The sequence below is a fragment of the Anas platyrhynchos genome, chromosome 3 (genome assembly GCF_047663525.1).
Source record: "Anas platyrhynchos isolate ZD024472 breed Pekin duck chromosome 3, IASCAAS_PekinDuck_T2T, whole genome shotgun sequence".
NCBI classification, from domain to species: Eukaryota; Metazoa; Chordata; class Aves; order Anseriformes; family Anatidae; genus Anas; species Anas platyrhynchos.
This window is the reverse complement of record NC_092589.1, coordinates 39,529,154-39,546,618: the sequence shown is the minus strand read 5'-3', so window position 1 is coordinate 39,546,618 and position 17,465 is coordinate 39,529,154. Positions and strand designations below refer to the sequence as shown.

Genomic DNA, 17,465 nt, shown 5'->3' with positions numbered 1-17,465 from the left:
TACTCCATAGGTGTTTGTCCTTCAAGTGTTCACTTGGAATTATAATGTTTATTATGGAGATTATAGCACAAGTGAGTTTTTGTTTGTTTTTTGTTTTTAATGGGCATTTAAAAATTCAGCGGAAAACAAGTTGTTGCTATTGGGAGGGGAACTTGGAAACAGTATCAACAAAATGACTGTGAGATTTAGTAGCTTGAAGAAGGGAAGTGGTTTTCATTCCCTACCTGACCTTGAAATATCGTGGCTTTTCTGCAGCTATCGTGTAACTGGGGTATCCACAGGGACCTGTTCATCTCAAAGCAGCTTCTGTCTTGCTGTGTCTTGAGAAGCGTGCACACGTTCTCCAGTGCTCTTCTCTGTGACTTCTTGCTGTGTCCATGGCCATGCCCAGCCTTGATCTTTTGCGTGCAGTGTACCACAGGCTAATGGTTGCCTTGCTAGAGATACTTCTGTAGTTTGTGCTGGAAGCAACTTCCTTTTTCAGGTTGCCATTCACTTATCTAGCATAACTGACTGCAAAAGGATTTAGGCTGGATATTAGCAATAGAGACTGCCTGACAGAGTAGTGAAACAAGATACATGATTGTGAGGGAATTTCCCTCACTAGAGACTTTGAAGAATTGACAGAAAAATGCTTGATGAGGATGCATGAGGTGCGTGAGCCTGTTTCCCACTGCAGGAGGCTGGGCTAGGGCATCTACTAGGTGCCTGACACTGTTTTTGTTATTCTAGGGTGAATGAACAAGTCTGGGGTTGAAAAAAATGTTTGAGAAACAACAATTTTCTAAAAGACCTAAAACCCCAGTCATACAAGGTTCTGTTTCATCATTCTCTGAGCAGCTTTTGCAACTATTCAAAAAAGAATGTTCTACTTTTCTGATCTATCACAAGCCCATGCTTAAAATACTGTCATTCGGGATCCGTCTGGTTTAATAGTTACCTCTGGGAAAAGGGCTTTGTCCCAAAATTCTCACAATGCTTGTTTTCCTTCTTAACATCACAACAACGTTTCCTTTCCAGCAGCTGACAAAGGCCAGCAGCTCAGGTGTTGGCCCTGCAGAGAGCTTGGCTGCCTGTGCAGATACTTCCATAGGCTGGGGCTCTGTTAAAATACATGTTCATATGTACACCACTTTGAAAGGTTGTTTTCCACAGCAGCCTTGACCATGATGTTTTATCACATTTTCCTTCTTTCCTTGAAGACAGCTAAAGATAATATACCTGAATAATAACAATACCAGGTAATACCTAAAGACAGGTAATATAAGCATGTAACCATTAACAAGTGGTTGGGCATGCTCTGATGAGCACTGTGCATGCATGTTGAATGTGATGTTTGCAGACTTGCAGCAATAAAGATAGGGAAATTTAGTCCCGAGGATGGCTTTTGGCTTGGTCATAATTATAATAATCAAATAATAATAATGTAATGCATTATATATATAGCTTGTTCATTCAACTATCTACTGCTTTTAGCATTAGTAAGTAGTTGATTTGATAAGAGATACTGCACCTCGTTTGCCTATCAGAACTTACCAATATCAGTACTAACACCAGACTACTGATACTACTCGCTGTATCAAGATGAACTGAATTTCTCTGTCACAAACCAAATTCCTGTTCTGCCCTGTAAGTCTATCGGTTCAAGTTAGGGCACAAAAACTGTTCTGTACTGTTATTTTACATAACTGCTTGCTTTACTACTTTACATGACTACTTACTGCAGGAGCAGACCCATAACATTTAGTGGAGTGATGTTTCTCTCCTAAATAACAGCTTCAGTATTTACCATATGTAGAATACATTTCCACCTCTTTGATTTCAATTGCAGATTTACTGACATAAGGGCATTGTGTTTAGAGTGAGGCTGTTTGTTGCTCCTGAAAGATAACAGTAGAAGACTGAAATAGCCCTAGCTAGCATTGACTTTTTTTTTTGTCCTATTGTCTGTGATATTGTCTCCTTTAAAACTTAAAACACTCTAATTCCTGTTCTGCAGAAAATATCTTGGAAGTTAAAATTTTATCTTAAAAACCTTGAGATGTGAAATGCACTTTTCAGAAAACCTGTCATACATCAATAACTTCTCTGTGGTATTTCTTAAAGTCATTTATGTTAAATACCACCCGTGAAGAAACTGGGAGGAAGCAGGAAGAATCTGTCACCAATTTGCTTTCTGTATGGATTATACAACTATTTATGTATAGGAATTTATACTTTTGCCTCCAGCATGAAGTCAAGAACCAGTTATCTGTGTGTCTCTCAAAAAACTTCCTCTCGCCTGAATTAGGAGGGGACTATAAACCAGATATAGCATCCAATATTTATATCTACCTCCTACCAGTTGTCACATCAGCAGTTCCTACAAAACAGAAGTCTGTTCATTAAATACTAGATTTATTAAAACACTGTGGGATCCTCTGAAGAAGACGATGAGTAACTCCATGTCATTAATACTTTAAGCTTGTAAGAGTCACTAATTTGTTGGGCACTGTGGAGAAGGAGTACAGAAAGATGTGAGGGCTCATCTCACACACTTTTTCTAAAGTCTAAGTGTCATTTGGAGAAGAAATGTGCTTGAGCAAGTACAGAAATTAATTCCCTCTCGCCCCCAGCCTCTCCTGCAGCAGAGCATATGGGCCACAGCTGTGGTGGCAGCGTCCCTTCATGTACCAGGCTCCACATGACTGGTTTTGAATGCGAGCTCCACATTGTAGCCAGCCAACAAGGTTGGGAAATTTCTGAAAAGTAAATAAAACTTCTCTGTATGCTGGAATTACTATCATGCTTTCAGTAACTTTGAGACTTCTGAGTACTTCACAACTTTGCTCTCCTTTACTAACTGAATCAAATGTGAAAGTATTTCCATTTGAAAGGATGCGGGGAATACTGCTGTCCCTTCAGCTTTGAGTAAGCTAATGAAGGTGTTCGGGATAATTATAAAGTATGTAGAGAAAGTACGAGCCATGAGTTAATAATCATTCAGTACAAGGCAATTGAGGATACCTTTAAAGCTGTTTTAAAAAGGAAAGTAAAACAGGCTCTGAAACAAAACATGCCCATCACACCTCAATCACTTTTTATTTGTTTGCATGTCAAGCAAAATTTTTAAATACATATAGGCAGAGTCCTTTTGATTCTCTTTTGGACTGAATTTGAATGTTCCAAGGTAATGTTTTCAAAGGTGTTCATGTTTTTGAATGCAAAGAAATCCGAATTTGAGCCTGTGAAAACCTAGAAAATTACCCACCGTTATCTGGGCTTGGAGTACTTTCAAATGTATTCAGTATGCATTCAGTATACAATGCATTCAGTAACTGACTGATGTTATTAGACGTGACTTGTCAATATCTGATCTCTTCTAAAACTCACACATTCTGTGAGTATTTCTTTCATTTCATTTGTAAAAGCCATCGTCTCTGTTTTCTTTAACAACAAAGTAGTTACCTACGGATCTGATTCTTCTCATATTAAACAAGACATTTCCTGTCAGCTTTCCAAAAGAAAGCAGATTCAAGACATAGTAAGCAAAACCCTTATGTTGATTCTTTGTTAATAGACTGGAAAATGTATAGTTTTAGAAAAAAGACTTAGAAAAATTGCGTGCTCTTCTATACCTGTGTTAAACAACCCAGTCCATGTTCGTCAGTAACACCTTTATGAAATTATATTGTAGCATTTACCTTACTGTTTTTCATATCAAAGTTATGAGATCAGTTTATTGCATGTATTACAAGTAAACTAGGCTTTTAGAAGAAAGGAGAGGGAAATATAAATATATGGGGTTAGCCTTTCCTTCCCTTCCCTTCCCTTCCCTTCCCTTCCCTTCCCTTCCCTTCCCTTCCCTTCCCTTCCCTTCCCTTCCCTTCCCTTCCCTTCCCTTCCCTTCCCTTCCCTTCCCTTCCCTTCCCTTCCCTTCCCTTCCCTTCCCTTCCCTTCCCTTCCCTTCCCTTCCCTTCCCTTCCCTTCCCTTCCCTTCCCTTCCCTTCCCTTCCCTTCCCTTCCCTTCCCTTCCCTTCCCTTCCCTTCCCTTCCCTTCCCTTCCCTATTAAAGCCATAAAGGCAAAATCCTCTACCAATTTGGCTGAAGAAATCTTGATGACAGTACATGTTTCCTCTGTATAGGCCAAATTGTTCAGCAACAATCCTTCAAGACCTAAGGTTGATGCGAAAAGAGCTGGTTATGCTCAGTCCTGAAACCTGAGGGGTTCTGGATATTGTTCCTGCCCCTCCTCGCTTTCCAGCATAACTTTAGGCAAATGACCTCTCATGCCTTAATGTCCTTCCTCATCTGTAAAACGTCAATAGCAATATAGTCTTACTTGAACAGGATGTTTATAAAGCTCTGTTTAGATATTATATAGTGTTAGACCAAAAGCTCTTTATCACTGTATACATGATCATTGAAGAGAAAGGGGTTTTAATACTATGATACAAAAGCTCTTAATTTTAATCGTCAGCAATAAAACATCACTAGGATCATTGTTCTTTCTCAATCTTTGTTTGGTCATGCTGTTGTAACTACTAAGGGTTGGCAGTTGTTAAGGGTTAAAAGGGCTGTTTTTTGTGGCCTGCTGGTTGTAGGTAGAGGTGGCAGTGCAGTAATGGGAGGATACCCAAGAGATGCACAGGGTGAAAAGTACTCTGGAAATGGCAGTGCTCTGTTGAATGGGGTTATGTTAGCTACTCCAGTTCCTATTAGAATTACCATTATCCATGGCCTATAGCTTGGCTTTGTTTTTCTTCCCCAAACACTGTCACTGTTCAGTGTAACCCCTCTCCAGATGAAGGGAGGTGCCCATTGCACTCCCTGTCAGAAGTTAGCAAAAGCTTGGAAATTTCTCTGTGCATGTCATCTGTCTCTCATTTTCTGCAATATTTTTCCATGGTATTGTTTGTTTTCAGAATTCTGTAAGTACTTGAAACTTACAGGACAAAGAACTGAAATGGCCCACTTTGCTTCACAGGGTAATTGTATCTGTTGCACTTGGTGCTCCACACTAGATCCTTCTCCTTTGTGCTCAAACAATATTAGTATGAAGAGACCTAACATGTCACAACCTTCGTTATTTTAGTGTTCAGGGTCTTTAGCCTCCGTCTTGCCCCCTTTGATGGGGTACACTGTGCTACTTCTTTGTCTTTTAAGGGAAGACTTATAGAGTGTACTTAACAGATATGATGTGATTACGGGTGTCAGATGAAGTTCCGGACAGTTCATTTAAACATCCATTTTGCAAGTATTTATGAATTCTGTGGAATTTTGCATTCCAAATACTTCTGTTGACTTTTATAATGCTTCTCCAAGTGCTTGGAGTTAAGCCTGCAAGTCTTTTTAGGGCTGTGAACTTTGTAGGCAATATATTTGTATATACGTGAATACATAAAAGCAATTATGTGCTATTGTTTTCCAAATAACTGAGAGTTAGTCTTGGCTGCAGTGAAAAGAAGCAATGGCATTATTGGGTAGGGTTTTAAAGCAAAATTAGTTCTAAATCTGGCAGTTCTCAAGTACCATCATATAAAGCCTAAATTCAATATGCTGTATTGACAGTATTCTCCATGAACAATTTGAATGATCATGAGTCTTTCTTACTCCTTCTTTTGAAAATGAAATTTAAATAGGATAAACTGAGTAATACAAAGAGTTGAAGGGCTCCAAATCAAAACAGGGAACAGAATGTATTTTACATAAAGAAACAGCTTTTCTGAGGAAATGATAACCCTCTGTGACTATTTAGTGGAAATGCTGTGAGAAGAAGTTTTTGTTTATCTTGGAACTTGCTTCTAGACTGACTATGACAAATTCACTTAATTTTAATTTCGTCTCCTCTGCTAAGAATATAAATGTCACAGTTGGGCACTATGCTACATCTTAATAGTATTTTTATATACCAGTGTAAGACTTTTTCCTTTAAAAATAGTTTTAAAAGGTCAGTTTTGTTTGTGATGACAGTATTTTCCAAAATAACTCTTGAAAACACTAATTGGTTCTATTGCCAAAATGTTTTTCTTTTTTTTTTCCAAACTACTCACTGTTTTCTGACATCTACTAATCTTTACTTTTCTGCTTATGAAAAAATAATAAAACTTAGGAGCTCACCTTCTGAGTGGATGGCTTAAGACAACTAAATGAGTATCTCCAGTGTGACTGTTCAGCATGGGATAAATGGATTTTAATTTAAACATATTATTGTTGTTAGTGCTGGTGGGGAGGAGTAGCGCACAGCCCTGGGTGTGAGGCAGCAGGCACTTCACACCATCCTGAGGTACCTGGAAATAGCTGCCTTGTTTTGGGGCTCTGCTCCAAAACATCACTGTCAATCGTGCAAGACATAGCTTGAATGTCTTGGGAAAGCAGTGGGAAAGCATTGCTTATGTGATCTCCCTGAGTAACAGTGACCGAGCCAGTCGAACTCTATGTAAACCCAGCATGGAGCTACTGAACTGAGTCTAAGGCTCATGGATGGATTCATTGCTCTTGTGCCGTCACCTGTTTGGTGAAGGGCTGATGTCCAGCTGTGGGCAGTAACACAGGATACGATACCACTGCAAAGCCCCCCACATGACTGGTGCTACCATGTTTCCATGTCAGTTCATTTCTGAAAAGGACACTGTTCCGTTATTTTAACTATAACATTTTAAGTGAAAAACAGAGTTTCATTTAAATATTAAGTATAGAACTGAAAGTAATAAAACTATTTTTCAGAATTTGTTGTTAAAAAATACCTAGTATTGTGGTATTCTGTTTATCTAGTCAAAAGGGTTTTCATCTGTTCTGTAAAATTACATGTACTTTATCAGAGAAGTGTTACACTTAAGACAAAAAAATAAAAATAAAAAAGACAAAAAGGAGGAAAGTGGCATTGTAGTCTGATTATCATATCAACTGTGAATTGCCTAAATTCAGAACACCTTGTTCTTTTCATATAAGCAGATAACTTTTCGTGAAACCTTTCCAGGAGAGTGGTGTTTTTAACTTTATCACATCCAGGCTACATATTTCAGCAAATTCTAAAATGCGTGCGATAACTGAAAGAACTGCTCTGTATGACATATAAAATTATTTCTTATGACAATAATTTAAAAAATAATAATAAATATATCCAGCAGCTTTGTGAAGTCAATAGTTGATTAAGAAATTGGAAATAGGAGTCTTTGGTAGGATCTCCAGCTACTTGCTATGCTTTCTCTGTGAAAGACAGTCCCAAGGGGCTGTGTATTTATTAGAAGTTGCAATTTTATTTAACACATAAAAATAAGCATAATTGCTAATTATTTGTGACTTCACATCTCTTTCTTGAAGGGAGGTTAGAGCCATTACTTTGATCACTCTCTGACATAAATACACAGGGTAACTTTGTATGTAGGCCAACGCCAAGCTGTTCTGGCCATCCCACAGATGGGTCTTGGTAGGCTGAAATCTCACTCTCAGTTGGGAATGTTTGTACAATGCTAATGTGTAAGGATCCTTGTCTTTTTAGGGTGTAAATGAATTTGCCATTGTCATGGGTTTTTGCCATTGATATGCAGTGAAATAAATTGATCTTGATTCTGGTTCTCTGCTTTGTGTTTTCACAGGGTAGCTGTCCATCAGCTTAATTTAAGATCATTTTCTAAGGTTTCCTAAATAAATAACTTTCAATTTCACAAAAATATGGGTTATTTTGAAGGATTAATCCCTCAAAAATAGGGATTATTTAAATATTTATAAAAGAGTTAGGTTATTATAGACTTGGGTTGTTCTTGGATGATTTATTTCCTTTGCATTATTGTTATATACTGTGTTATTGCTGGAGGTAAACTCACTTGCGTAAAGGAAAGCTTATAACAAACTTAAATTGTCATTTTCATGCCATCATAATGTTCAGGGTAGTTGAAATTCAGACAATAACAATACATTTCAAAATGTTACATGCACTGAAGTGCATAGATTCAATGGATTGCTGGATTTGGGCCTCTCTAAATCTGATATTCTATTCTCAAGAGATATGAGTAGCTCAAAGAAAGTTTGTAAAACCTTTCTTTTATTAATGACTATGCACTACTCTTCATTTCTTATATATCCTGAGCATTTGCTTAATACGTAATAATAGTATGGAGGTGTTAGAGACACTTTTCAAAACAAAGCCTTTGGAAAAAAGATCCAAAGTATTCTGGAGGAATTCTCCAGTTTTCATTCTGAGATATATTAACTTCAATTTTCACTTCCTCTACCATTAAATCTCATTTACAATTCTACAGGAATTGGTTAAGAGGAACTACTTCCTTCCCTTGAACATTTTGTGGAAAGTGTATGAGTATCAAAGTGGATTATTAGAGCCTGAAGCTCAGATCTTAACCACAGATTCTACAAAGTACTGTTCTGGATGGGTTTTTTGTTCTGCTTGATAATATGTGTTTATATTCGGCTTCCCTTACTTGTGTCTGTATTTTCTGAAGGGGAGAGAAGTTGCGGCATTTGGGTGGATTTTTGATTTATTGTCCATGAAGGTCAAATGAGGTGGGAGTCTGAGCTGTTTGGTGAATCTAACTGTGTAGTTACTGTCGAAGAGCTCATTGGGGTGCTTAATAGTGATGACAGCAGACTCATTCCCAGTTCAGTGTGGATTAACACATAGAAGTTTGGAACCAGTAGCATTTCTTGTACTTGACAACGAAAACCCTGGCCTTTTTTTTTTTTTTTTTTTTTTTAAAGAAAAAATTACCCACAGTTTAGGAATATTATCTTGCACTGCTAGCTAGAGAGGATCTTTTATTTTTGGAGAATATCACTTTTTTTTTTTCATTTGAGTTTTTTCTATATTTCTATCTGATACAACTAGTGCTTATTGTTTTTTTATTCTGTTTCAGCACCCAAAGACAATGAAGAACGTGTATTTCGGGAACGAATGCGCCCCAGAAAGAGGCAGGGTGCTGTGCGACGGAGAGTACATCAGGTTAATGGACACAAGTTTATGGCCACCTATCTTAGACAACCAACATATTGTTCACACTGCAGAGATTTTATATGGTATGAAGCAACTTTTACTTTGTTTTCTTTGCAACTTTGAGCTGAAGGATTAACATGCCATCTTGTTTTGCTGAAGCACAAATGACGTATAGTAGCTTTTTTTAAGCTTCATTTTAATATTAAGTTAACAATAGTAAAAGACTGTCAAATGTCCATCATGAATATTAGAATTTCTTGTTTGGTTGTGGTTTTTTTTTCCTCCTCTTAGCTGCAAAGTTCAGCCTTTTCCTGTTTAGTGTACACCATGAATTCTAGGTAGACAGACACTCTAGTGTTTTCAGGATGCCTAAGGGTAGGTTTAGACCTAGTGTTGGACCTTTACAATGTGCTGAGATGACTGAACTTTTCATTAGATACTTGCACATCTCCATCTTTCTCCTAGGGAATGCCAAGCTCCTATACATCTTACTGAAGGTAATGGAAGATGAGATTATTAGACTTTTAATGTTCCAGATTTTGGGGTTCTTAGTTTACAGAGTCTTTGTTATTACAGTGTATGTCAAGAACTCCCTCTTAGAAATTATTTCAGTTAATGTTGAGTACTCACAATTATCAGAAAAAAAAAGATGGAGACATTCAGTTTTCAGTTATTTTTCAGCAATTCTATTGATGTTTTCCAAAGTTACCTAGACATACTGATTTATACATTAATACATATAAAATCTGACATGTTCCATAGGTAGTATTTCATAAGAGTATGTAGTGAATCAGTCTTCCTTGATGTGAAACAGTGTAATGGCATTGTATGTGAACTCAATTACATTCCTCTAAGAAAGGTCTGCCAGTTAACCCTTAGGTTAGCAAAGTTGGTTTCAAGCAATAATACTGACAAACACAGTCTTCTGTCTATTTAGAGACCTTCTTAATGACTATTTTACCTGATTGTGGCTTGGCATCTCTCTCTGTGTCCTTTGGTTTTATAAAAGTTTTATAAAAGTAAATGTGTCTTTTCTTCTGAACCCCTTCATGGCCTATCTTCCTATACATTATTTCTTAGCAAATGAAATGGAGTACCTACTTTGAATTGATCTCAGTCCAGGAACGCAGTTATGAGATTACTGTTTATAAGAAGCTATTTTTTTAAACTTGTACACGCTCAATAAAAAGAGGGAAAATATTTTTCATTTTTAGAAATACATATTCCATATTTTCTAAAACATTGTTTTATTTGCAGGGGTGTAATAGGAAAACAGGGATACCAGTGTCAAGGTAAGAGAAAGTTCCTGGGGGCGCGGTTTGAATATATGTGTTGTAACATATCAATAATAACATATTTTCATCAGGCAATTTATATGTACAACAATTAGAATTTAGCACAAGCCAATCAGAATATGTTGGTCTCATCAAAGATTCAGTCTTTCCAGACTTAAGTCACAGTAAGATTTTCAAGACTTTTCAAGACTTTTTTTCAAAAATTTTCAAGTCTTAGGCAGCACATATGAAGCAGTGGCGCAGTTAAATTCTTTGAGTAGCATATCCTAGCTCTCTGCACATCCAAATAGGGTGCCATACATGGTGATGTTGGCTTCTTTTTTTTCACCTCATGCGTTTTAAAATTGTGAAGTCTTATTCTGCTTCAGATTCATTGTTTAAAAATGCCAGGTAATTGCAAAGACTGTAATTAAATAGATGAGATAATTATAGAGGTCATCATTAGAGAAGGTTATAGCAAAGACTGCAGAAGTTCTTCATTTTGAACTCAATTTTCTCATCTCAGTTTCTCGTACTCTTAATTTTTTTATGCAGTCATTTCTTGGGATGATATTTTTCTACCTAATTCTCATCTGTCAAGTAGAAATTATGAAGTTAGTGATGATTTTTTGGTTACAAAAGGCTAGATGAAATTTAATTGTAAATAAATAAATGCAAATAACCATTTTATATGATATAATAAGAAATGCTTCATTAGCATAAAGCAGACATTCCTCGAATTCCAATTTTTTTTCTCTCAACGATGACCAATGCTAGAGGAAAATAAAACTCACTGTTACATCTCAGAGTAGGTTATTTTCTTGAAATAATGACCTTGAATTATGCAGTAATTCAATGCAGTAATTACTGTCCTTGTAATTTTTAATCTTACCTGTCATATCTGTAAATGTTATTTGTTGCTTAAGTAATCAGTATTAATATTGACAAAGCAGTTTTACCCTCTGAAGCATTTTTGCTGTTATCAACGTAAGATAACACATTGCAGAAGGAAAGTTCAATTTTATTTTTCTGTTCTTGGAATTTTACAATGAATAACCTTTGTGTCTTTTTTCCACTGAAGTGTCTTCAGACAAGAATTGTTTTTACCTTTGTGTCTTGTATAATGTGGAAATCCTGGGCTTTATCAAATAAATTAAATGTTATGTAAAAAAAAAAAAAAAGTTTATTATTTTAAAAGGTAATTTGTAGATTTACATACTTAGATTTTGGCAGATAAGTTTTAGTTCTCTTAAAATGGAAAGGTGATTCTGCCAGTGTGGGGGGGAAGGGGTGTTGAAATGGAATGATCTTTAAGGTCCTATCTAACCCAAACCAGTGTGTGATTTTGTGATTCTGTCAAAAGTCATTGGTGTTGAAAGTCCCTTACTTTCTGACTTTGTAAGGCTGGCTTATTTAATGGTACTCACAAGTGACAGTCACTTGCAGCCTGTCTTTCAGGTCCCAGCATTTCTAGTCTTTAAAATCAATCTTCATGAAAACTCATGAAAACTCTTTTTATATCTGTTTTTTTTTTTTTTTTTTTTCTTACAGTTTGTACTTGTGTAGTCCACAAGAGATGCCATGAACTTATAATCACGAAGTGTGCTGGCTTAAAAAAACAGGAAACTCATGATGAGGTAAATGTTTATGAAACAAATTTTCTAGATAAATCTCTCTCTTTCATCTGCTCAAATTTATGTCATCTCCTGTATTTGATCAATAAGTGTTACAGACTTTTTTGCGCCCTTCTGGTCCTGTTAAGATATAACATTTACTTTGGAATGACAGAATATCATAATAGTTTAATTTAAGTGGAAATCATTGTAAAGCAATTTATTTTTAATTAGTAGCCTTTTTTAACATCTGCATGCTTAATATCATCAAACTATTTCATTTTTTTCCAATTTTTAACATTCTCCATTTCGGAGTTAATACCAGTTTTGTTATTTTAACTCAAAAGAAGGAGGCTCAGGCCCTTTATCCCTTACCTGTATTTCATGTGGCTGAGTCATTAGCAGTGGATAGGCTTGGGTATCTTACATCAACATAAAAGACTGCCCAGAAGTTGTTCGCAAAACCTCAACAAAGACTGCATCCAAGCTGCCAAAATGTAGAACAAAAACCATCCATGCACTGAAGAAGGCCCCAGGGTATTATATACAATGGCAGTGGTAAAACAAGGTACGGACTGCATGGCTAACAGGTTTTCCAGCATAAGTACTCTCCACCTCTGGTAAGCTTTTCCTTTTTTATAAAGGGAATTAACAAAATATGTGCTTTATGTTATCATGCATTTCAACAAATGAGGCCATCATGTGAAAATGAAATGAGCTGCCTTCAAAGCTGTTCTGTTAGGGAAGTGAATTTATCTGCTAACAGTATGTTCTGCTCTGGATCAGAGCAGGGCAGAAAGTGATATTTTCATTTGGGTGAAAGGTCTGTCTCAGCTAAGATGGCATTAAGGCTTGCTTAGTAAATTAATTTTAATTTCAGTGGACAGTTATACACCAGGGAGTGTATGCTGTTGTGTTCAGGTTCTTTGGACTCCTCAGCTTTGATGCATATATTTGTGGCTGGGTTGACAGGGGACAGCTGAGGAGGGGACTGGGTTTTATGTCTTCTGTTATTTGTTTGTTTTCTTTTTTTTTTTTTAATCTTTGTTTTCTGTTTGTTGTTTGTTTTCTTTTAAAAAAATTATAACCCTCAGCTGTAGCCTATGAATGCTTTATTTTACAAAGAAGTGTTTTCCTTGCTTGTGTTTTAACCAAAAACCTATTGAATGCTCACTGTCCTGTTTTGGACAACAAAGGCCTACTATTTTTCACTACAGGATCAGGTGAAATGGTGAATCAGGGAAAGGCTCCTGTGGGTGATCCCAGTTCACTGGCCATGCAGAAAAAGTACATTTTAGTTTCTAATTGTTAAAAGCCAAAAATTATATATCAGAAAAAGCATAGCCTTAAATTAGAAATTAGAGTTATAGGTAGCCATGCATTTAAGCCACTTTTGCAACTTTGATTTGAATATGATTGAGACACTAGCTCATCTCATTCTTCCTGTGCAGTTGACCGCCATTGTTCAAACTAGAAGAGCTCTTTAATATCTGGTTCACAACCCGCATTTTACGTTGAAGACTTGATCTCTTGTGATAAAGAATTGTGTTTGTCTAGTGCTGTTGTTGCATAGTACCCCCAGGAAGATAGGAAATCTTGTGTGGATTTATATTCCCAGGCTCCAGACTAGTGGGGACTTGTATGCTTTGCTGATATAATGCTTTCATTGTTTGGAAGGGGTACTAGATCACTGGAGAAAAGCCAGCAGTAATAGGAAAGGGAAGGAAAAATAGTGAGATAAATCTCCTGCTATACAGTGGCTGCTGTAAAAACTTATCAGTGACATCCTTTAATTAGTAAGCTTGGAATCCTCAAGCACAACAATTTATTGTTGTTGTTTTCATAATCTAAAGAACAGTGGGATATGAGAACATTACTGGGTTGTGGTATATTTCTCTTTCTTAGTCCTGTATTAAACCTGCCTCCTGCTCCTAGAACAATTGGGAGTGACTTCCTTGCCTTCCACATTAAGAGATCTGCCCTGATAGCTTTTTTGTTGTTTTGTTGTTTCCAGAAGTACAAGGAAGTAGTCTTTAGTCTTTGTCTCTTGGACAACAGCAGGCCTTCCCCCTTTTTTCCCCCAGGTAAAATAGTGAGAAGAAATCTGGAGCATACCTAATGCAAAGATCATTTGAGCACAGACCTATTTCATTTTGTTTGAATTCTGCGTGGTTTCAAAACATGAAAGGCCTCAGTGTACACTGAATATAAAAAGAATAATTAGAATGAAATGTGCTGTGCTTTCCTTTTTCAGCAAGTGGGATCCCAGCGTTTCAGTGTCAACATGCCTCACAAGTTCAGCATTCACAATTACAAAGTGCCCACTTTCTGTGACCACTGTGGTTCATTGCTCTGGGGTCTTTTGAGACAAGGTTTACAATGCAAAGGTAAGGATTATCACTTTAGATCTCTTCTTTTTCCTTGTAAGTGCAGTAGATTTGGAAAGACCTCTGTTGTAATTTAAAAATATGCTACTGCTTTCAAGTTACTCTGTTTCTTCCAGCATGTACAGGGATTAATAGAAACTGAATAGTGGGATGTTGTAGGGATTGCCATTACCTTTAGAAAGTCTCCCTGTCCCTGTCTGCAACACCAACCAGCAACAGATGCACAAGGTGAAGGTGAAGAAACAAATTTTACATGGGCTGCCATGCAGGATTATTTCCACACAGGAGATTAGAAATTGGCAGAAAATTAGGGGTGTTAGAATTTACATCCCTTCATCTTATGTGCCTTCCATGTTTTCAGGTTTGTGGTTGTTAAACTTCATAAAGATTAGTATTCTGGCAACTTTTTCTTTTAATATCAGCTTCAAAAATGACTGTTATGTATTGAATGCTAGGCAAAGCATTTCTTGGGCTCATATCCAGAAGATGAGGTATTTTGATATCTAAATGAATTATGCTTTGTGATGATCTGTGACGATCTGCCTAGCCCCTCTATTCAGAAAGCAAAAGATTCATTATGTTCTGCAGCTTAAGGACTGTATAAACTGGACTGTGTTTGACCCTACTGTTGGAAGGTATGTTCATGTCATTTTAACCGACTAACAGAAATGGTTGGTTCCATATCTCCTTGTTTAAAACAGAGCTCTATATGTTCTAAAAGGGGGAAAACATGGTACAAACTCTTGTGAAGGAAAATAATATTTTAGAAATAGTGAACAAAATACTGAAATGAGTGAACTGATGTGAATGATGTCATGAAGATAATTTCAGATCCTTAGAAAGTAGTACCTAATGAAATTACACGCAATTTCATTTTGTTACACCTTTATAAATAGGTAGGTCATCTTCATAAGTACAAAAATTACATTATGTGCACTTCTCAATGGTAGAAACATGGAGTCATATATATGTGTATAAATGCATGATCTATGAAATACTATCTTTGGCGGTTATTTAAGATAAGGTATAATTATAGGTGAAGGTCAGACCTAATGCTTCATGTCATGTATTGCTGACCAGCAAGGGAAAGAAGAAATTTCTTTCATGGCTAGGTGATACACAGTCGGAACATTCTGAAGTTTAAGCCTTGCCTTGTGCCTCTAGATAGTGCTTAATGATAAAATGTTAGACTTGAAATACTGTTACTTTACTATTATTAAAGATACGATTCAAATGCTATCTTAATTATAGTGGAGATATGTTCAGAAAAGATTTTTCAGTTAAACCTGATGGTTTTGTTCCTTGATTTTAAATCAGAGCTATAATATCTCTCCCCTTAACCTTTAAATTTATTCGTTCACTGGCATATTCTCTCTCAAGTACCATATTACCATATTTGTTCATCTCTTCTTAACTAGAGAGAATAGTGTTATGGCTCATACATATGAGTCTACAGCGTAGCAGATGTATACAAACAATATTTCAGAGAGCCTGCATTGCTTTCTAAGTGTTCATCAAATTAATACCTTTAAAAATGCAGTACTGTCTGCACAGAATCTAGTATTCATCCAAGCTGGAAATGTAATTTTTTCTATGCTTTTTTTTTCACTCTTAACAAATGTTGAACAATGTTCCCTTCTTCAGAGATGTACTTGTTTGCCCAATGTAATTATTAATGCCATGGAAAGTGTAATCCAGGTTTTCATTTTTTTCTTTTTTCTTTTTTTTTTTTTTTCTGTTGTTGTTTGGTTGGTTGGTTTCCCAACTGGTTATTCCTGTGCTTCATTTTGCAATGTTGGATCACACACAAGCGTCCTGCTTTCAGTTCCTCAGTGTCCACTGTTATTTATCCTAGGTCTAGCATTTTACTTGAATATACATGTAGTGAAAGTACTAAGTATAGCAGCTTCTTTTTGCTCTTCTTGTGAGCTGAAACATACTTGGAAACGAAAGGCACCTGCTTTCTGAAGTGCATGATTACTTCCAGAGATACAGTACTTATCTGCACAGCTGATACTAGTCTGAGGCACATGTGGTTTCTTTAGGGCTTATACAGTGAAACCGTTGTTGATTAATAATATATTGAAGTGCTAATGAAGTGAGGAATTGGATCAATTGAATATTTATCTGGTATAGAACTATACTTGCACTTTGGTTTGGTTTGTGCCTTGCTCCACGAGGGGGCAGTGAAGTCTAAGATAAAATATGTCATCTGGCTCCTAACAAATCCACCCCGTGCTATTTTTAATGTTCTCAGGGCTACCACATAACCTAGAAGCGGTGTAACCTTTATTATTTTTATTATTTTAATATTTTTTTTTAGCTCATACTATAATGCTGTTTTCAGGAGATGGTACTTAAGAGAAAGAGCTTAATAAATGGATGATCTGAAGGAAAGGAGTGTTTGACAGTGCCAAAGACTTCTAAGAAAACTTAAAGTACTGTTGATTTTAGGTGTGCCTACAGTAGGAGTTAATTTACTTGAGTAAAATAGAGCAAGAAGCAACAATGCATGAAGACTTAATGCAGAGCCCTCAGAATGAGAGCAAAGTGGACTGCTAAAATTCAAGCTCTGAAAAATTTTTATTTTCTAATTCAAATTCTAATTAAGATTTATAGCATCATTAAATGTTTTCATTTGTTCCTACGTCCGTTTGGGGGCTGTATGAAAACACTGTTCTGTATTGTCATAGAAGAAGAATGATAACCGGGTTAGTCCTTTTATATGAGCATTCAAGTGTCATTGCAAATTCAGCTAAGTGTTTTTCTACTGAAATTATATTTATTTGAAAAAGATATTGGTAGGTCCAATAAGGTCTGATTTAAGTACGACAAAAAGCATGGCAAGATAGTATTTATTCTACTTTATTTCTTTACATTTCATTGCAGTTTGCAAGATGAATGTACATCGACGCTGTGAAACAAATGTGGCACCAAACTGTGGAGTGGATGCTAGAGGCATAGCTAAAGTTCTTGCAGATCTTGGAGTCACTCCAGATAAGATAACTAATAGTGGGCAGAGGAGGAAAAAGGTAATTTTGCTATTAAAAAATTAGATTACTATGGCTGCATTCTAACTTCGAAAATCAGGGTTCAATCCCACTCACAGGACTTGCACAAGAGATTTTTTTAATTTTTTTTTTTTTTAAGTCAATACAGATTTAAGACTTTGGCTTTTGATTTATAAGTGCAAATTATCTGTTCTGAAATTCAGTAAAAAATTTATTTTGACCTGCTACAGTTTTGTAAACCTAGAGACTCTGG

At 36.3% G+C, this 17,465-nt stretch overlaps 1 protein-coding gene across 2 annotated transcripts in view; it reads left to right on the top strand.

The window, feature by feature from the left end:
• The window catches only part of PRKCE (protein kinase C epsilon), a 295,014-nt gene that overhangs the window by 172,574 nt on the left and 104,975 nt on the right, over positions 1-17,465 (top strand). For both annotated transcript variants that reach the window (XM_005009801.6, XM_038177630.2), the window contains exons 3-7: positions 8,851-9,010; positions 10,185-10,219; positions 11,753-11,838; positions 14,069-14,201; positions 17,091-17,233. In XM_005009801.6, coding sequence (XP_005009858.3) covers positions 8,851-9,010; positions 10,185-10,219; positions 11,753-11,838; positions 14,069-14,201; positions 17,091-17,233 — 557 coding nt within the window. The remainder of the gene's footprint in view (positions 1-8,850; positions 9,011-10,184; positions 10,220-11,752; positions 11,839-14,068; positions 14,202-17,090; positions 17,234-17,465) is intronic.